Genomic DNA, 21052 nt, shown 5'->3' on the forward strand with positions numbered 1-21052 from the left:
GTAGAATGGTTACTGAACGGTAACCATTTAGTAAATGGTACCTATTATTGTTAATTGCCATTACTATGACTATCATCATCATCCCAACTCCAGCATTCTAAGTGTCTATTAAGCCGGCGGATTTCTTCGTGAATGACTTTAATTTACAAATGTATTCACAGGCATTTTTAAAGAGCGACCCTAGAGCCCTGAACTTATAGCGCTTTCTCTGCCACACTGACCACATTTTCTCCCTCCAGGGGAAGTCTGCAACTTGCAGGACAGCCATGACAGGACCAGCAAAGACTTCCTTCCTCTTCTCTCTCCACTGCCCGCGAGGCTAGAGTTGGACTTCCGAAGCCCGCCCACATCAGTGTCCATTGGTCGCCTCGTCGCTGGCGTGATTAAAGCCCCGCCCCCATCTCTCTGGGACCACTCTGAGGCCACCTCCGGAAGCGCAGGGGCCTCGGAGCAGGTCCCGCGATGCATCCTGGATTTTGTAGTACATATGCAGGACTGTAGCCTGAGAGTGGGTCCTCGCCACTCGGGAAACTACAATCCCCAGCAGCCCGGCGGAGAGAGGGGCGGGGGGGAGGGGGCTCGCATCACGTGGGAGCCTGACTGGGCGGGCGGGCTGGTTCTCTGTGCGGCGGCGGCGGCGGCTCAGGGCACCGGGGCCTTTTGTTTGGAGCGGCGGCGGGGGCCCCGGAGCGGCGAGGCCGGCGGCCTGCCCCTGCTTGCTCGGTCCCTGCCGCCCCTCGCGGGGGTAGGGGGCCGCCCCCTGGGCCGGGCCTAGCTTTAGGCGCCGCCGCCCCGCCCTTAGCCCGCCCAGCCCGGCCTGAGGGGAGGAACCGGCCCGGCCTCCCCGCTTGCCCCAGAGCCTCCTCTGGAGTCGCAGCTACAGCCCTCCGCGCGCCGGACCAGAGGCTACCCCTCGCCCCTCAGGCAGACGCCATGAAGATCAAGGATGCCAAGAAACCCTGTAAGATGGGGGTTTGGGTACGTCGGGTTGGGAGAGCACGTCAGGCCGCGTCTGGAAAGCCCTTGGCTGGGCGGCCTGCTTCGAAATGGGTTGCTCCCGCCGGCACCGCGCGCGGGATGGGGGCGGAGGGACGTATTCAGCACCCGGTTCCAGGCTTTCCTCCCATCCCCCTAAGCTCTGCTGACGAGCGTTTGCCGCCCCCCTGGCCATTTCTCGCACTTCCTCCTGAGGTCCGGGAGGTGCGAGCGGGAATTTTTGTTTCGGGGTTTGGCAGGCAAGATTAGAGCTACCAGTCGGCGCTCCCAGCTTCCTCTGAAGTAAAGCTGCAAGCTGGTGTCACGGCTGTCAAATTGCGCGGGGACATTGATAACTTTTTTTTTAAAAAATCTCTGAGCTTTTTACTTGTGTCCTTGAAATCCACGGTTCCCGGTAGTTGTCACTGTTGTTAAATTAGAGCTTTTAAACACACGTGCGTGTAACCTACCGGTCGGCGATTACCATGGCTTGCTTTTATTTAGAATGACAAATAGTTCATGGTTGTTAAAAGAGCAAAACTACTGGTATTCCCGCCACTCAGAGCAGACCTCTAAGGATGTTTTGGTGACTACTCTTATAGAGATTTTTTAAGACTATAGAGCATGTACTTAAAAATTTTTTCCCCCATATTTGAAGAGAGTATAGGTCGCTTTTATTTGCTTCCTTTTATTTTTAGACTATTTAAAACTTTTATTCCTATAAATGGCTTATTTAATCACTCAGCCATTGTCAGCCATCGTCGTACTTGAACATTCTTCAGGGCCACTAGGAGTACGGGATGCATGCGTCTGTCTTAGAATTGTATTGGTATTTTGCCATTTTACAGTGTCGTGTGATTCTCCCAGCAGTTCTAGGAAATCTCTTGCTGTAAAAACGGAGCAAGATCTTGCCTTTTACCGCCCCTCCGGTTTTTTGAAAACCTCCGTGGAGAGTCAACATACCAAAGCACTCTGAAATCTGCTAATTGTCATTTAAATATGAGATAATTTAGTTTTAATTTAATGCTGAGGAAATTGAACTTACTGGGCACCAGAGTAACTTTTACGAGGCTGCACCACCCTACTCTTTGCTAAATGAGTAGTCGGGCTCCTGACTCATAGTGCTGCGTCCTTTTTTTTTTTTTTTGCACCTGTAGGGCATAGTCTGAATACTTAGGGAAGCACAAACCTTTCTGATCTGGCAGTTTTATCTGTCAACTAAAACACTTTTTAAAAAAATGTTTATTTGGCCGCGCTGGGTCTTTAATTGCAGCTGGGTCTCAAGTTTCCCAACCAGGAGTTGAACTCTGGCCTGCTGCATTGGGAGTGCAGAGTCTTAGCCACTGAGCCACCAGGGAAGTCCTCTAAAACATTTTTTAAACTATTATTTTTTTAAAAGAATGGTAGATAAAGAGTTCTCCTTCATCAGTGTATAAAATAGTGATGAAGGCTTTAATGACAGTAATATAGAAACACTTCTAATTTACTTTAACATTTGCTAAATTAAATGAATCTTAAACAGATGGTGTAAAGTAGAACAGTTGGACATCTTCCTTCAAAACATACGTTTTCTCAGCTTGTTTTAGAATTTCCATTTAGGAAAGTGAGTTTAACCATGACAAGCTTATATTCTGACCCTATGGGATTTTATTTTTGCCACAACAGTTTGATTACTTAGATTGGGCAAACTTGTATTCAGGTGTGGCTACCATCTCTGTCAAAGGTGTTTCATATTTAGCAAAGATGATAATTAAGAGTTTATAAAATAAACAGGTTGAGGACTAATACCTATTTTTATGCGTTTATTTTTTTATTTTTTCTTTTCACTTTTTGTAGTGGGGTATAACCCATTGACAAAGTTGTGGTAGTTTCTGGTGTGCAGCAGGGCAGCTCGGTCATAGGTATACATGTATCCATTCTCCCCCACACCCGCCTCCCATCTAGGCTGCCGCATAACATTGAGCAGAATTCTGTGCCCTATACAGTAGATCCTTGTTGGTTATCCATTTTCTTTTTTTTTTTTCATTTATCTCTACTAGTTGGAGGCTAACCATTTCACAACATCGCAGTGGTTATCCATTTTAAATATAGCAGTGTGTATGTGTTCATCCCAAACTCCCTAGGAATCCCTCTCCCCCTTCCCTGGCAACCATAAAATCACCTAGTTTTTTAGAAGTAATTTACTTATTACTACATTGTGGTACATTGTGAGACCATTAATTATGCTAAAAAAGTCAGTTAATATGATTTAGAAGCCTGAAATAACATTTCCAGTTTCTAATATGCAGAAGATGACTTTACTGTCTGCTCAGTTCTTAACAGTAAAAAAGAACATCTTGTTTCTGTGCGGTGGTAAAGAAAGTATTTCAACTATGAACTGTTGTGGATAAATGCATACGTGTGTGTATATATGTGTGTGTGTGTGTGTGTGTGTCTCTGGAAAGTGTTTTTTCTTTTTTTGGCCCAAGCTTCGTGACATGTGGGATCTTAGTTCCCAGACCAGGGATGGAACCCTTGCCCCCTGCATTGGGAGCTCCGAGTCTTAAGCACTGGACTGCCAGGGAAATCCTTGGACAGTATTTGTGAGGTTTCAAACCACTCAGGTTAGCTAAAGAAATATTTCGTTTTGTTTTTGAGTTCTTGTATAGGGTTTCTTTTTTTAATTATAAATTTAGTGAGCACTTTGTAAGGCACTGTGTACATGCCCTGGATCGTTTACTCCTCAGAGGAGCACTCATAACTCATACTAATAACTCATAGTATATATCTCACACTAGTTAAACAAGTGACTTTGATGTAGCACACTTTCTTAACAGTTACATAAGTGTTAGAAAACATTGCTTTTTTGATTCATCACTAATAATACACCAGCTTATAAACCACATGCATGTATTTAACCAGAAAAGAAGAAAAGGAATTCATCCTCTAGATTGTATAAGTAAAAGATGAGCATTTGAAATTGTGTATTAATTTAACTCCAGGGGAAGAATGAAGTGAAACATTAACGAAAATTTTTTGCTAAAACCAAAATGATGGCAATATTTGCTTTACCTTTACTTGTGCTCTTCACTCTACTTAAATGATAGATAATAAAAATCTCAACAGTGGTGCTTCTCTGTATCTCAGCTCGCATATCTTTTTAAGTTAGGGGTAAGCCTTTGTTTTGGTTACCTGTATGGGATGCAACATGATTAACAAGGTGATAATAAAAGTTTTATATATAAAGGAATTCCTTGGCTGTCCAGTGGTTAAAGATTCTGGACTTTCACTGCTTTGGGCCCAGGTCTGTCCCTGGTTGGGGAACTTAAGAGCCCACCTGCTGCAGGACAACTAAGCCCACACACTGCAGTGAAGAGCCAGTACAGTATATCTTCCCCCCATTTATATATGTATTATAATTTGGTGCAGTATAGGTTTGTATGCCTGCTTTGCTGATCCAGGCAGTCAGATACCTGAAGGTTCTGTCAAGACCAGAGAGAAGTATGTAGCATATGTGTGCTGTTTGCTTCTGTGTAATTTGGCCTGTTTGTAAACTGAATCACAACTTAGGAAGGATCACTTCAAACAGATGGTAAGGTGCAGTTGAAAGTGATAGTTTCTAATATCCCCTGAGATGTAACTAATTTATCAAAACGGGGGATATCTTCTGAAGCTTGTCTGAGGAATTATAATACTGAAGGTGTGAAAATGGTTTATTTTCTTAGTCTGTTTTAAAACAGCACTTTTATTTGGGATGATTCTTGAGACGATTGAAATGCCGTTTATTCAAGAACTTGAGCCATATCTGGAATTTACTAGTGCACATGTCCAGTTTAGAATTTTGTTCCTTAAAATAATCCACTAATGTTCTGAACATTTTCAGCTTTTGCCTTCTCTTTCTGCTAAAGAACAGTTAAATCTAGTTTGGCATAGTATCCCTTTGGGCTAAAATCTGCATGGGGCCAGTCGCAATTAAATAGCTCTTTAATGCTTCTCCCCTACCCTTACCAACACTTAATGAAAGACCAAACTTTTAGTTAGTTAGTTTTGGCCATACCAAGCAGCTTTTTGCTTTGCTCGGTTCCCCAATCAGGAATTGAACCCTGACCATGGCAGTGAAAGCTGGGAATCCTAACCAGTAGGCCACGAGGAAACTCCTGCACAGTTTGTTGGAAATGAACAACCTGCCCTTGTGTCTAGAATATCTTCTGTTTAATTATCTGAAAAGACATTCAGTTTTCTTCTTTTCATACATAATCTGCCTGGTAGGTAGCACTCTGTTTAAGGTGGTTCTGGGTACTTTTGTTACTTATGGGGGACTAATACAGCAGTTCTCGTGGGCTTAGGTCAGAAGTAGAGTAGAAGCTCCTGGTTTGGAGGGTCACATAAACAGATCTTGAGAGATCTAGGAAATGCTCAAAGACGAGAAGGTAATGTTTATTTGCCATTATCAGAGGAGTTATTTATATTTATAGATTGGTATTTTGTTCATTAGATGTGTATTTTGGTTCTTTTTTTTTCCCCCATCTTGACAGTGGAGAGTTTTATTCCCAAGAGAATGAGAAATGCTTAGGCTATATGTAGGAAGTAGAATGCTTTTGCACTGTAACCTACTTTTAACCTGTCCCTAGGCTAGAAGCAACAAAGCTATTGATAGATTTGCCGTATTTCTTTAGAAAGTGATATTTTTCTTACCTCTTGAAACTATCAGTAGGCCTGTGGTTGTACTTAACTTTGTAGTTTTATTGCAGATAAATAAAGTTTAATTTTGTGGTCATTGTCCCTCACTTTGGTTAGTGACAAAGTAACCAGTTTGAATATTTGCTTTAATCGAAATGGCAGTTAGATCACTTACTAATGAAAGGAGTGGATCATAATTAAGAATATATATTTTCTGTGTTATGATTGCCTCCTCCATACTTTTTGAATGGTGATTGCTTCTCTGGCATAAGGAAATAAATTCTAGAACTCTGCTGAACTGAAAGGATCCCAGTGCAGGAAAGAAGGGAGCTATCATGTTCTAGTTTGTATGTTATGGTTACTAAAACGTCATGATCTGCAATATAGCATCTCCAGTTACCCCTACTTTAAGAGCTGACACTAATGTTTTACTTATTTAAGATGGCCTCCATTGCTAGCCACCTGACAAAACTGAGAAAATTTAGCTTCTTCAGCATCTTAGTTGTTTATACAGATCTATAGGTGACAAAAGCATAGTGCCTGTATAGAGAAATGTATAGAATCCTTTCTCATTGAACTGATGTTCCTGGTTTCTAATGGTATACTCATATCAAGTAAATATGAATGTTTAAGAAACAAAGTAGAATTTTAGAGGGAATTACTTATCCTTGACAACTTATACATAATGAACTGTAAAATACCCGCTGTTAGGCATTTTGTAATCTATGTATCTTAACTATGAAATTAGTTTTCATTCACTTTCATGATGATCAAGATCCCAGAGAAGAGAAACAGACCTTAGGGAAACAAAGGTTTTGACAGGTTAATGGTTTTTCCAGTGTCATACAGCCCAGTTAGTAAGAGTACCAAGTCCCAAATACAGATGATGCTACCTACCCAAGTGTGCCTGTCTCCAGGTAGGTTAAAACTTCAACGTTATCAACAGCTAATTTTTATTAACCAGAGGCCCTTAAAGAAGCCTAGTAAGTATAATGGGCAAAGAAAAAAGGTTCTTATTAGGAGGTTCTTTTCTCTTGGGTTACTTAACATGATTCTAAACCAATTTTATTACATTAAAATCTTTTTAGAAACATTTTCTTTTTCTTTTTTTAGAAACATTCTCAAAAGGTGATGACATTACTATTAAGACAAAATTGGTCCTATTTTTTGTTTTAATCTCCTGGAACACATGATAAATATATAATAAATGAAAAGAAATGCCTAACAGAGCAAGAATTAAAACATCCTTGGGATCCAGGAATCCTAGGTTTCAGGGTTTTTAGAAAATGCACAGAGTAACACTTTGAAGGGAAAAGGGTGAGTTGCACATAGAAGAAGTCATAAGTTGACTGAGTGCATGGTTCACAGTAAATAAAGTTTGTGGCTAATTAACTAGTTCCTAATTTGTATTTCCAAAATCAAGATATATATTTTTATTTTTTTTCCACAGCTTTCCCATGGTTTGGCATGGACATCGGTGGAACTCTGGTAAAGCTATCATATTTTGAACCTATTGATATCACAGCAGAGGAAGAACAAGAAGAAGTTGAGAGCTTAAAAAGTATCCGGAAATATTTGACTTCTAATGTGGCATATGGATCCACTGGTATTCGGGATGTGCACCTTGAACTGAAAGATTTAACACTTTTTGGCCGGAGAGGGAACTTGCACTTTATCAGATTTCCAACCCAGGACCTGCCTACTTTTATACAAATGGGAAGAGATAAAAACTTCTCAACATTACACACGGTGCTATGTGCTACAGGAGGTGGTGCTTACAAGTTTGAAGAAGATTTTCGCACAGTAGGTATTTCACTCAGAGGCAAAGATTGATATCTATTCTCTTCAATTTTTAAAATATGAGGCTTGGTTTCTGTTTGGTATGTTCCTTAGACTGGTTCTCTGTGCTGATACAGAGGAAGTATATATTCTTGACTTGCCCTTTTTTTTAAAAAAAAACATGCCATTAGGATATTTGGCTTCACAGTGTTGTGTTGGTCTCTGCCATGCGTCAGCATGGATTAGCCTAGGTACACACACATCCACTCCCCCGGAGCCTCCCTGCCAGCCCTCTAAATGTCGCAGGGCACCAGGCTGCGCTCCTTACAGCACATCCTGTTGGCTGGCTGTTTTACATTGGCATGGCAAAGAGTCCGCCTTCCAGTGGAGGTGAGGCAAGAGGTATGGGTTCAGTCCCTGGGTTGGGAAGATCCCCTGGGGTAAGAAATGGCAACCCACTCCAGTATTCTTGCCTGGAAAATCCCAGGGACAGGAACCTGGCAGGTTATGGTCCGTAGAGCTGCAAAAAGTCAGAGGTGACAGCACACACACAGTGCACATGTTCCAGTGGAGTGCGCTCAGTTCGTCCCACCCTCTGTTCCCCAGCTGTGGACACAAATGTGTTCTCTATATCTGTGTCTATGTTGCTACCCTGCAGATAGAGACATCAGTACCATTTTTCTCAATTCCATATATATGCGTTAATATATGATATTTGTCTTTCTCTTTTTGACTTAGTTCACTCTGTAAAACAGGCTCTAGGTTCATCTACCTCACTCAGTTCAGTTCAGTCGCTCAGTTGTGTCCGACTCTTTGCGACCCCATGAAGCGCAGCACGCCAGGCCTCCCTGTCCATCACCAACTCCCGGAGGCCACCCAAACCCATGTCCATTGAGTCGGTGGTGCCATCCAACCATCTCATCCTCTGTCATCCCCTTCTCCTCTGGCCCTCAATCTTTCCCAGCATCAGGTCTTTTCAAATGAGTCAGCTCTTTGCATCAGGTGGCCAAAGTATTAGAGTTTCAGTTTCAACATCAGTCATTCCAATGAACACCCAGGACTGATCTCCTTTAGGATGGACTGGTTGGATCTCCTTGCAGTCCAAGGGACTCTCAAGAGTCTTCTGCAACACCACAGTTCAAAAGCATCAATTCTTTGGTGCTCAGCTTTCTTTATAGTCCAACTCTCACATCGATACACGACTACTGGAGAAACCATAGCCTTAACTAGACAGACCTTTGTCGGCAAAGTAATGTCTCTGCTTTTTAATATGCTGTCTAGGTTGGTCATAACCTTCCTTCCAAGGAGTCTTTTAATTTCATGGCTGCAATCACCATCTGCAGTGACTTTGGAGCCCAGAAAAATAAAGTCAGCCACTGTTTCCCCATCTATTTGCCATGAAGTGATGGGACCAGATGCCATGATCTTAGTTTTCTGAATGTTGAGCTTTAAGCCAGCTTTTTCACTCTCCTCTTTCACTTTCATCAAGAGGCTCTTTAGTTCTTCTTCACTTTCTGCCATAGGGTGGTGTCATCTGCTTATCTGAGGTTACTGATATTTCTCCCGGCAATCTTGATTCCAGCTTGTGCTTCCTCCATTGATCAAATTCATTCTTTCTTGTGGCTGAGTAATATTCTGTTGTAAATATGTACAACTTATTTATCCATTCATCTACATGACTTAGTTTTGATTGGCGCATTTAAAAACCTTTATACCGTGAGTAAAAATTGGCCAGAGTTGGGCCTGTTATACATAATATTTGGTAAACCATGCTAAACTTAGGAACTGCTACAAAGTTACAGTAAAGGTAGACTCCAGTGAATTTGGTAGTGTGCAAAGCCAGATATAAATGGGGCTTGAAATATTTTCATATTCTGTGTTTGCTTGGTTTTTTGAGTATTAATCTAATCATCTCTCCTAAGGACACTCATCTTCCCAGACTCCAACTGAAGTTTGTATGTTTTGATTAATAGACACCTGAATGAAGTTCCTATTACCCCTTTTTTTCTTGTGTTTTAATATCATCAATCCCACCACATTCCAGTCTTGAAGGGAGGGGGGTCATTTGGATGTGGCAAGAGGATTATGCAAGCAGTGATTTTTGTGCTAGTGGGGGTTTGCCAAGCTTCCACTCCTTCCCATTAGGACAAAGATTAAAAAGTTGATACTTGGATTTACTGAAATTTGTTTTTCTTGAAAATATGCATGCTGCTGCTGCTTCAGTCGCTTCAGTGTCTGACTCTGTGCAACCCCATAGATGGCAGCCCACCAGGTTCCCCCATCCCTAGGATTCTCCAGGCAAGAACACTGGAGTGGGTTGCCATTTCCTTCTCCAATGCATGAAAGTGAAAAATGAAAGAGGACCATTTAAATATGCATGTGAATTTCTCAAATTCATGTAAGAAAAATCTATTAATAGAGTATAAGTATATGGCTCACAGAAGTGAATACCTTGTAATTTGGGGTAGCTTAAAAATCTATAAATTTTTACTAAAAATTTTTATGATGAGTAGTACTGACTTGTATTCAGTTTATTGAGTAATCTGACCATAAATTTCATGAATTTGAAACCAGTTTGTTTGGATGTGTGATACTTAATGGTTGCCAGTATTCTTGCCAAAAGGAGTGTCCTTGAAGCCACCTCTTGTCAAGCCATTGGAAATGCTGGTATTCAAATTACAGAGTTCTAATTTTTCTTAAAAGAAATATTAGTATTTTCTAGTGATGAGGTTTTATAATATTTGTTTTTGTTGGTGTTCAGTCATTTACTAAGCTAATATTTGAGCATCTAGTATTTGTTAGGTTATTGTGCTAGACACTGAGAACTCAGCTAGGAATAAGACACGGACTAGGCTGTCAAAGAGTACAGTTTCCTAGACCACATGGTTAAGTGAATTACAAATGGAAGTATAGTGCATTATAATTAATAGTATTGCTATGAAAAGAGATGCCATTCAAACTCAAGGAGGATACCTGATAAGTCCTTAGAGAATGGGAAAGCATTATCAAAGCTGAGATCTTTTATAGCAAATATAATCTACCCTTTACTAACCAAAAGTGAATTTAATAATTTCACATTAGTACCGAAACTATAATATAAAGATAGGAAATTAAGGTATAACTGATTAATGTTGTATGTCGGTAAATAGAAGTAGGTAGATTCTCTGGTAGGGTCACCAGGAGGGCATAGTGAAGCAGTTAGGTTTAGACGCTTGTGTGGACATAGATTAGGGCTTTCCAGGTGGCTCAGTGGTGAAGTATCCTGCCAGTGCAGGAGGCGCAGAAGACACAGGTTTGATCCCTGGTTTGGGAAGATCCCTTGGAGAAGCTGATGGCAACCCACTCCAGTATTCTTACCTGGAAAATCCCCTGGATAGAGGAGCCTGGCGGGCTGTAGTCCATGCCATCGCAAAGAGCTGGAGAGGACTGAGCAGCTGAGCACTCGCTCACGCGTGCACATAGATTGATCTTAATTTCTGAAGCCACACGTGTTTCACTGGAGAATCAACTATGTCAGTGGTGTTGCTGTTGTGATATAACTCTCCAGGATGCTAAACAACACAAGGGAAAGTTCCAAACAAAAGTGCAACACTCCTTAGTTTATATGATGGTTTCATTCCTTGCAAATTTAGGATGTATTTAAAACCGTGTAAAAAATACCTTGTATTTATACACATAGTTAAAACACTTGTTTACATAGGCTCAGTCTATTAAAAACATTTTCCTACTACTGTCTAAACAAAAATATCTGTCAGAATGTTCAAAGATAATGCAGAAAAAGGGTTAATTCTTTGTTTTGCACAAGTGCCCACCCACTCCAGATATCTGGTACCCCACCCAAGTAACTGCCTACTCCTCCCCATCTTGGTGAAAACTAAAATATCCCCACAGATTTCCAGAATGTCTCTAGAAGAAATACTACCACTCTTGAGAACCACTGTATTAAATGAAGCCCCTGAGAGATTTTGGGGCTTCAAAATCTCTTACAAAAGAAAGCAATAAAAACAAAGGGGTTATAGCTGGTTTTGAAGTTCTGTGGAGTACATGAAAATTATATAGTTAAGTATTTTGAATGCTATTCTTTGTTCACTTTATAAAGCTGCTTTTGGGGTTTGTTCACAGATTGGAAACCTCCACCTGCACAAGCTGGATGAACTTGACTGCCTTGTGAAGGGCTTGCTGTATATAGATTCTGTCAGTTTCAATGGACAAGCAGAGTGCTATTATTTTGCCAATGCCTCAGAACCTGAGAGGTGCCAAAAGATGCCTTTTAACCTGGATGATCCCTATCCGCTCCTGGTAGTGAACATTGGTTCGGGAGTCAGTATTTTAGCAGTCCATTCCAAAGACAGCTATAAACGAGTAACCGGAACAAGGTGGTAGCATTTTTATTCTTAGAGCAGCATTCATATTGTTTTATTCTTACAAATTGTGAAGTCTTTATATACATATGGTAGCTTCATCAGAAAAAGTGTATTGTGCAATAGCTAAAAATGTAGATATGTAAGTAAAAGTTACAGTGTTGCAGATAGTACTGTTTTATAAGGCATGTGTGTAGACTCAAACTAAAATCATGAGATGTTTGTATTTGGTTAGTGTCAGTTGTCATTAAAATTTCCATAATGAAGTGTGACTTTTTATCTGGAATGATTCCAATAATACTTTTATTTTCCAAAACATTTTTCTCATTTTTATATAGATATATTTAAGCCTAAAGCTTACCACATGCTTATTTGATTCATATTTAAAGTACAAAGTATTTGGGGTTTCCCTGGTGGCCCAGTGGTAAAGAATCCATCTGCCAATGCAGGAAACATATGCTGCTGAGCAGCTAAGCCCATGCACACATAATTGAACCTGTGCTTTAGAGCTTGGGAGCCGCAGTCACTGAAGCCTGCACATTGGAGCCCGTGCTCTGCATCAGGAGAACTCGCCGCAGTGAAAAGCCTGCGCGCCACACCCAGAGAGTAGGCCCCGCCGTGTTGGTGCTCGTGCAGTGGAAAGACCCAGGGTGGCCAGATGTAAATTGTTTGTTTTTCAAGTTGAAGTATTTAGCAACCTTGTAATTAATTCAACAGGCTGAATTTAACATGAGCTCTTACCTGGTGGCTCAAATAGTGAAGAATACACCTGCAGTGCAATTTAGGAGAACTAGTTCAATCCCTGGGTTGGGAAAATCCCTTGGAGAAGGGAACGGCTACCCACTCCAGTATTCTCTCCTGAAGAATTCCATGGACGAGGAGCCTGGCAGGCTACAGTTCACGGGGTCACAGAGTCGGACATGGCTGAGCAACTTTCACTTTCTTTTCTATAATACCGGAAATACAGATGTGAAATGAGACTTTTTAATTTTCCTTATGATTCTAATATGTACTTTATCAACTTTTAAGGAAACTTGAGGAAGATAGATTTTAGGATTCTTAAATTAGGTTGCTTTGTGGCAGCGAGGGTGTGGGAGGTGAGAACACTTTTATTTTTTGGCCGCTTGGTATAACATGTGAAATCTTAGCTCCTAGACCAGGGAACAAACCACGGCCCCTGCTTTGGCAGTACAGAGTCTTAACCACTGGACTGCCAGGGAAACCCCAGAAAAACTCCTTTTAATGTCAATATATTACGCCTATTTGAATGGTACTTTAATTAGTATTTTATTTCTATGAGGACTGAAAATCTACCTCCATTGTAACTCTATGCCAAACATTTACAAGGAAGTATTACCTACTTAAGTCAATTCAAAAAGATAGAAATTCAGTCTGTTAACTACATTCCAACAGTGATTCAGGAGTAGAACCTGTTAAAAATTCAGGTGAGACTAAAGGAGCAAAGGTTTTGATTTTAAGGATTAGAGAAACATGATTTCACTTTATGAGCATATTCAAAGAGTATTAGAATCAGGTTAATTTCTCTCTTTAAATGATCTCACTGTGTTCATTTCAGAATCATGTACATGTTTATGTATTGACTTAGAATTACAATTTTCTTTTAATTTGTGGTGCTAGCCTTTTTTTTTTTTTTTAACACTCCTTTTTCATGCACACAAAGATGTGTAGTTTTAGCAGTTACAAAGTGTGAGGTATCAGGTGATGATATTAGGAGATACGAAAGGTCTCCTGTGTCATTTCTACAACAAGATTTTTTTCCTTTGGTTTATTCTTTGATCTGGCAAGTTTGGTTTGCTATGCATTTTTCTTAGGTTTAGTAAATGTTTTCTGTTCATGTGTTTAATTGAGTAAGTGAGTGCTCCATCCTTTTACATTGGAGAAAGAATACATTGTGTAACTGCAACTTAACCACATTTTGTTTGTTTTCTTTAGCCTTGGAGGGGGTACCTTTCTGGGTTTATGTAGCTTGTTGACTGGCTGTGAAAGTTTTGAAGAGGCTCTTGAAATGGCATCGAAAGGTGACAGCACACAAGCTGACAAACTCGTCCGTGATATTTACGGGGGAGATTATGAAAGATTTGGTCTGCCTGGTTGGGCTGTTGCATCTAGGTAAGTTTAACATTTACACTGTAATTAAGCTTGCTTGCTTAGTTTTTAGAAAGCAGTGTATCAGGAAGTTGTAAGGGGGCTTCCTTTTACGCAGTTCAGTTACAAGTTTTGAACATCGGTGTTGATTTCAAAATTAAATTTACATTAAGAAGTCTCCTCTCAGTGCACTATAGGAAAATGTTTTTATTCATTCTTGAGTATCCTTCCAGTGTTTCTCTTTGCAAATACAAATATATATTCTTATCTTCCTCTTATAAAAGGTAACTTTTAGAAGATAATGTTAAAATACTATTATATAGCATTTCATAGCATACTGCATACAGTTCGCTCCCCTTACCATGGTTCTGCACCTACACAATCAACCATCCTCAGATTGAAAATATGTCCTGAAAGTTGCAAAAGCAGAATTTGAATTTTCTGTGCCTAGGCAGCTATTTACATAGTGCTTATATTGTATTAAGGAATATGGAGATGATTTAAAGTATATATATATAGGTTATATGGAAATACTACATCATTTTGTACAAGGGACCTAAGCATCTACTGATGTTGGTGTCCAAGGAGGGTCCTGGAGCCAGTCCTTCATGGATGAGAGGGATGGCTGTATCGCCTGTAACAGCAGTATTTCCTAGTCTGTTTGCCTGTTCCCTTACCTCTCTCTCTTTTTTCCCTCTTTTTCTGCCTCCATCTTCCTCTTTGTCCTCCCTTTTCTCCCTCCCCTCCTTCCTTCTCTCTCTTTTTTATGAATAGCTTCATGGTATTTCATTGTGTGACTATCAGTTTGATGTATGTTTGGGTTGTTCCCAGTGTTTGCTATGTGCAGTTCATTGGGTCATTAACTTTGTACGTGTATACCTTATTTTGCATATGTATAGATTTATCTGTAGACTGTAGTTCCAAAATGTATGAGATGTTGCTTGTTATCAGCAGATTTGATTTTGTTTTTCATTTCTCTACAGTTTTGGGAATATGATATATAAGGAGAAGCGAGAATCTGTTAGTAAAGAAGATCTAGCAAGAGCTACTTTAGTTACCATCACCAATAACATTGGTTCTATAGCACGAATGTGTGCTGTTAATGAGGTAAATTTTTTTAATTACATGAAAAATGTGAGTTGAAGTTTTCTGTACATGTAGCAGGCTTCTTCAGGATTCTTAAGGAGGCCTCTAGGATTGAGATCTCTTAATCCATTAAATCCCAAGGTACACTAATATATATGTTACCTACCCAAGGTACACTAATATATATGTTACCCACCCAGCTGTGATACTTCATTTAAAGAAAGTAGCAGATCATTCAAATCGGAAATTAGGACAAAGAGATATTTACATTTATCCAGGAACCTTTTCAGAAATATATGGCCTAAATATCTTGAAATTGTAAAACAGAGATTCCCCCTAAACAGTAAAACATTTTGAGGCAACTAAATATTGAAAGTGTGGGTGTTTTTTTTTTTTTCCTTCCTGTTAGTGTTGCATTTGATGAGTGAAGTACTTGAAAGTTTCCTTACTGCCCTCGGCTTCTTTACAGTGCTGCCTTGTTGCATATGGATCAAGCAGCATTGTACAGGGCTATGAGGGCACTGAGACCTGTTCTTCACGTGGCATTTGAATGGTGTACTCTTAGAAAAAGCATGGGCTGCTAGATTTACCTCATGATTGGGTTATTTTTATTTGAAGAAGATTGTTCAATTCTGCCTTCATGTAGTAGGTGTGTATGCCCATTTAGTTTTTGTAAATATCAAATTATGTTGTAAATGAGTTGGAAATTGTACTTTATGAAGGAATTCTTCATTTGTTCACTCTTTTGTTTATTCATTGAATAAATATTTGCAGAGTATCATTTGCCAGGTATTGTTTTGGGCACTTGAGGTAAATTAGTGAAGAAAACAAAAATCCCTGACTTTGTGAAGCTTACAGCTGTTCTAGTGATAAGTAAATAAGTAAATTGTTTAGTATTAGGTAGGAAATGCTATTTTTTTAAAAGGGAAAATTAGGGACTTTCCTGGTGGGTCAGGTAGTTAAGACTCTGAGCTTCTCTTTGCAGGGGTTGTGGGTTCAATCCCTGGTCAGGGAACTAAGATCCTACATGCCAGGTGTAGCAAAAAAAGAGAGAAAATTAAACAAATTAAAGAGAATTATGAGTAGAACACAGACTGGCAGAGGACAAATTACTAAGTAATTAGGTAGTTAAAGGAAGGCTTTGTTGAAAATGTAACTCTTAGGCAAATGTTTGAAGAAGGTGAGAGAGTCACGGGTGCAGATATTTGCGGAAAGGGAGGCTGCAGCAGAGAGGACAGCTGTGCAAAGGCTTGGATTAATCCTCTGATCAGTCTAAATTTAAAATCAGAATTCTGTCTTTTAAGTTTCTTTATAACAGTGTAGTAAGTTGGTTGAGGGAACTGCTAGCAGGTGTTTTAACCTAGAGTTGGGAAATAGTTCACTTCGGGGAGCTGACAGTAGTCTGGGACCTTTTTTATTAGCTCTTACAGGTCCATTTTCACTGACCAGTTAATAGTAATTAAGGCCATACACCACAGGACACCAAGTCACTGGTTCATGAAATACTGTGTTTGGTTGCTCTGTTACATACAACTCTTGTGACCCCATGGCCTATAGCCCACCAGGCTCCTCTGTCTGTGGGATTTTCAGGCAAGAATATTGGAGTGGGTTGCCATTTCTGACCCAGGGATTAAACCCTAGTCTCCTGCATTACAGGCAGATTCTTTACCACTGAGCCATTCAGTTCAGTTAAGTTGCTCAGTCGTGTCCGACTCTTTGCGACCCCATGGACCATGGCATGCCAGGCCTCTCTGTCCATCACCAACTCCCGGAGTCCACCCAAACCTGTGTCCTTTGAGTTGGTGATGCCATCCAACCATCTCGTCCTCTGTCGTCCGCTTCTCCTGCCCTCAATCTTTCCCAGCATCAGGGTCTTTTCCAGTGAGTCAGCTCTTCGTATCAGGTGGCCAGTTATTGGAGTTTCAGCTTCAACATCAGTCCTTCCACTGAACACCCAGGACTGATCTCCTTTAGGATGGACTAGTTGGATCTCCTTGCAATCCAAGGGACTCTCAAGAGTCTTCTCCAACACCACAGTTCAAAAGCATCAATTCTTCTGTGCTCAGCCCTCTTTATAGTCCAGCTGTCACATCCATACATGACTACTGGATAAACTATAGCCTTGACTAGACAGACCTTTGTTGGCAAAGTAATGTCTCTGCTTTTTAATATGCTGTCTAGGTTGGTCATAACTTTCCTTCCAGGGAATAAGTGTCTTTTAATTTCATTGCTGCAGTCACCATCTGCAGTGATTTTACAGCTCCCCCAATTAAAGTCAGCCACTGTTTCCACTGTTTTACCATGAAGTGATGGGACTGGATGCCATGATCTTAGATTTCTGAATATTGAGCTTTAAGCCACTTCATCAAGAGGCTCTTTAGTTCTTTACTTTCTGCAATAAGGGTGGTGTCATCTGCATATCTGAGGTTATTAATATTTCTCCCGGCCATCTTGGTTCCAGCTTGTGCTTCTTCAGCCAAGCTTTTCTCATGATGTACTCTGCGTATAAGTTAAATAAGCAAGGTGACAATATACAGCTTTGACATACTCCTTTTCCTATTTGGAACCAGTCTGTTGTTCCATGTCCAGTTCTAACTGTTGATTCTTGACCTGCATACAGATTTCTCAAGAGGCAGGTCAGGTGGTCTGGTATTCCCATCTCATTCAGAATTTTCCACAGTTTATTGTGACCTACACAAAGGCTTTGGCATAGTCAATAAAGCAAAAATAGATGTTTTTCTGGAACTCTCTTGCTTTTTTGATGATCCATCGGATGCTGGCAAATTGATCTCTGATTCCTCTGCCTTTTCTAAAACCAACTTGAACATCTGGAAGTTCACGGTTCATGTATTGCTGAAGCCTGGCTTGGAGAATTTTGAGCATTACTTTACTAGCATGTGAGATGAGTGTAATTGTGTGGTAGTTTGAGCATTCTTTGGCATTGCCTTTCTTTGGGATTGGAATGAAAACTGATCTTTTCCAGTCCTGTGGCCACTGCTGATGTTTCCAGATTTGCTGGGATGTGAAGTGCAGCACTTTCACAGCATCACCTTTTAGGATTTGAAATAGCTCAACTGGAATTCCATCACCTCCACTACTTTGTTTGTAGTGATGCTTCCTAAGGCCCCCTTGACTTCACATTCCAGGATGTATGACTCTAGGTGAGTGATCACACTATCGTGATTATCTGGGTCATGAAGATCTTTTTTGTACGGTTCATCTGTGTATTCTTGCCACCTCTCTTAATATCTTCTGCTTCTGTTAGGTCCATATCATTTCTGTCCTTTATTGAGCCCATCTTTGCATGAAATGTTCCCTTGGTATCTCTCATTTTCTTGAAGAGATCTCTAATCTTTCCCATTCTATTGTTTTCCTGCTTTTTTGCATTGACCACTGAGGAAGACTTTCTTATCTCCTTGCTATTCTTTGGAACTCTGCATTCAAATGGGTGTCTCTTTCCTTTTCTCTTTTGATTTTCGCTTCTCTTCTTTTCACAGCTATTTGTAAGGCCTGCTCAGACACCGTTTTGCTTTTTTCAGTTCAGTTCAGTCACTCAGTCATGTCCGACTCTTTGCGGCCCCGTGAATCACAGCATGCTAGCCCTCTTGTCCATCACCAACTCCTGGAGTTTACTCAAACTCATGTCCATCGAGTCGGTGATGTCATCTCATCCTCTGTTGCCCCCTTCTCCTCCTGCCCCAATCCCTCCGAGCATCAGGGTCTTTTCCAGTGAGGCAACTCTTCGCATGAGGTGGCCAAAGTATTGGAGTTTCAGCTTCCTCATCAGTCCTTCCAATGAAAATCCAGGACTGATCTCCTTTAGGATGGACTGGTTGGATCTCCTTGCAGTCCACGGGACTCTCAAGAGTCTTCTTCAGCACCACAGTTCAGAAGCATGAATTCTTTGGTGCTCAACTTTCTTCACAGTCCCAACTCTCATATCCATACATGACCACTGGAAAAACCATAGCCGTGACTAGATGGACCTTTGGTGGCAAAGTAATGTCTCTGCATTTTAATATGGTATCTAGGTTGGTCATAACTTTCCTTCCAAGGAGCAAGCGTCTTTTAATTTCATGGCTGCAGTCACCATCTGCAGTGATTTTGGAGCCCCAGAAACTGAAGTCTGGCACTGTTTCCACTGTCTCCCCATCTGTTTCCCATGAGGTGATGGGACCGGATGCCATGATCTGAGTTTGCTGTTTCGTATCTCTTTTCCTTGGGGGTGGCCTTGATCCCTGCCTCCTGTACAGTGTCATCAACCTCTGTCCATAGCTCAGGCACTCTGTGTCAGATACAGTCCCTTACATCTATTTCTCACTTCCACCTATAATCGTAAGAGATTTGATTTAGGTCCTACCTGAATGGTCTAGTGGTTTTCCCGTTTCTTCACTTTAAGTCTGAATTGGGCAATAAGGAGTTCATGATCTGAGCCACATCAGCTCCTGGTCTTGTTTTTGCTGACTATGTAGAGTTTGTACTGAACCATTGGGGAGCCCAATTAAGGGCATTGTTTACACTCTTCAAAAATTCAGTATGCAAGAATGTATACCCTAAATATATTACTGTGAGAGTAGATACAGATTTTCTGGAAGTTCAAACATTGCTTTCTCCATCAGTGATTTTTCTGATCTTAAAGGTATGTAAGGACGAAATTAATGAGTAGAATCTTAGCAAAGAGAGTGACTTGATAGGTTAGGCTTGGTACAGAGAATGCTGGAACCCTGGGGACTGGATGACCATGCCAGTATTCCAGTCAGTGTTATCTCCAGTGCTGTAGGTAAAGTCCTCATATCATTGCTGAGCATAAACTGCAACATGCTGACCAAGTTTACATCTTTTTAAAAAAACCCTAAACACATCTGAAATACTTTTCTTTGGTTTGTCTCCTTTTTTTTTTTGGTTTTTCTCCTTTTATCTCATCAGTAATGTTTCTCCAAATTACTTTCTTTGCTAAATGTATTACTTACAGCCATTTTCAAAAACAAGTCTGTCTCTATATCATTTAGCTAGAGACTTTCCAAAACATTTCTTTTTTAATTAGGCTTTATTTTTTAGAGCAGGTTTAGGTTCACAGCAAAACAGAGTTCGCATTCATCCTTGACCCCACAGATGCACAGCCTCCCCTGCTATCAGTATCCAGCACCAGTTTGGTATGTTTGTTGCAGTTGGTGAACCTACATTGGCACCTCGCTCAGAGTACATAGTTCACTTTTGAGGTTACTCTTAGTGTACATTTTCGGAATTTTGACAAATGTAGTGACTTGTCCTGAACTAATTTTTTAAGTATTCAGGATTATGAAGGCACATACCAGGAATGTAGAAGGCACTAATAAAAGGTAGTAATTGTTTATATCTATAAATAGAGCTCTCATCTGTATTGTATTGTAAAATCTACATGATAATTCTTTTTTCAAGTTATTTTCTTTCTTTTCTTTTAGAAAATAAACAGAGTTGTCTTTGTTGGAAACTTTTTGCGTGTCAATACTCTCTCAATGAAACTTTTGGCATATGCACTGGATTATTGGTCAAAGGGTCAGCTGAAAGCATTATTTCTGGAGCATGAGGTATGATATGAAAAATCAAGTTTTGTGAATTTTAATAGCATGTTTTTGTATACAAGTTTCTTATGTTGTTCCTTGCCTGGTACTTTTAAAGTAAAGTATATAAATGTGATTTACCTGGATGGTGTATGGTTCCCGCATTTCAGTTGGCGTTGGGGGTGGGGGTCACTGGAACCTGGCAGGCATCCCTTTAGGATGAGAATCTCACGTTGTTCTCACCAAGAGAGCAGTATCAGGGCTGTGAGCTCATTAAATTCTGGGGTTGCTTGTGTACTTAGTGGATTTGTTAAATTGTTTTGCTTTTTCTCCCTGAGAGAACATATGTTAAATATGAACAGTAAAAAATATGTATAATTTAGTAATGAAAATCTCCTTATTCCTCCCACCACAACCTCACCCCCACCTGCAGAGGTAACTTCAACCACTGTTAACATTTTTGGAGTTCATTCTTCAAGATTGTTTTTTTTTCTTTCACTATATCCAGTTAATTTCTGACCTGACCAAATATCAGTTCACAAAATG

At 40.4% G+C, this 21052-nt stretch overlaps 1 protein-coding gene across 1 annotated transcript in view; it reads left to right on the top strand.

Moving 5' to 3' along the window:
- The first annotated feature begins 607 nt into the window (after positions 1-607).
- Positions 608-21052, top strand: part of PANK3 (pantothenate kinase 3) — a 28302-nt gene continuing 7857 nt past the window's right edge. The window contains exons 1-6 of the mRNA XM_020902813.2: positions 608-961; positions 7085-7437; positions 11536-11789; positions 13728-13904; positions 14864-14987; positions 20408-20533. Of these exons, the coding sequence (XP_020758472.1) occupies positions 934-961; positions 7085-7437; positions 11536-11789; positions 13728-13904; positions 14864-14987; positions 20408-20533 (1062 nt within the window). The 5' untranslated portion in view covers positions 608-933. The remainder of the gene's footprint in view (positions 962-7084; positions 7438-11535; positions 11790-13727; positions 13905-14863; positions 14988-20407; positions 20534-21052) is intronic.

The sequence above is a fragment of the Odocoileus virginianus genome, chromosome 14 (genome assembly GCF_023699985.2).
Source record: "Odocoileus virginianus isolate 20LAN1187 ecotype Illinois chromosome 14, Ovbor_1.2, whole genome shotgun sequence".
NCBI classification, from domain to species: domain Eukaryota; kingdom Metazoa; phylum Chordata; class Mammalia; order Artiodactyla; family Cervidae; genus Odocoileus; species Odocoileus virginianus.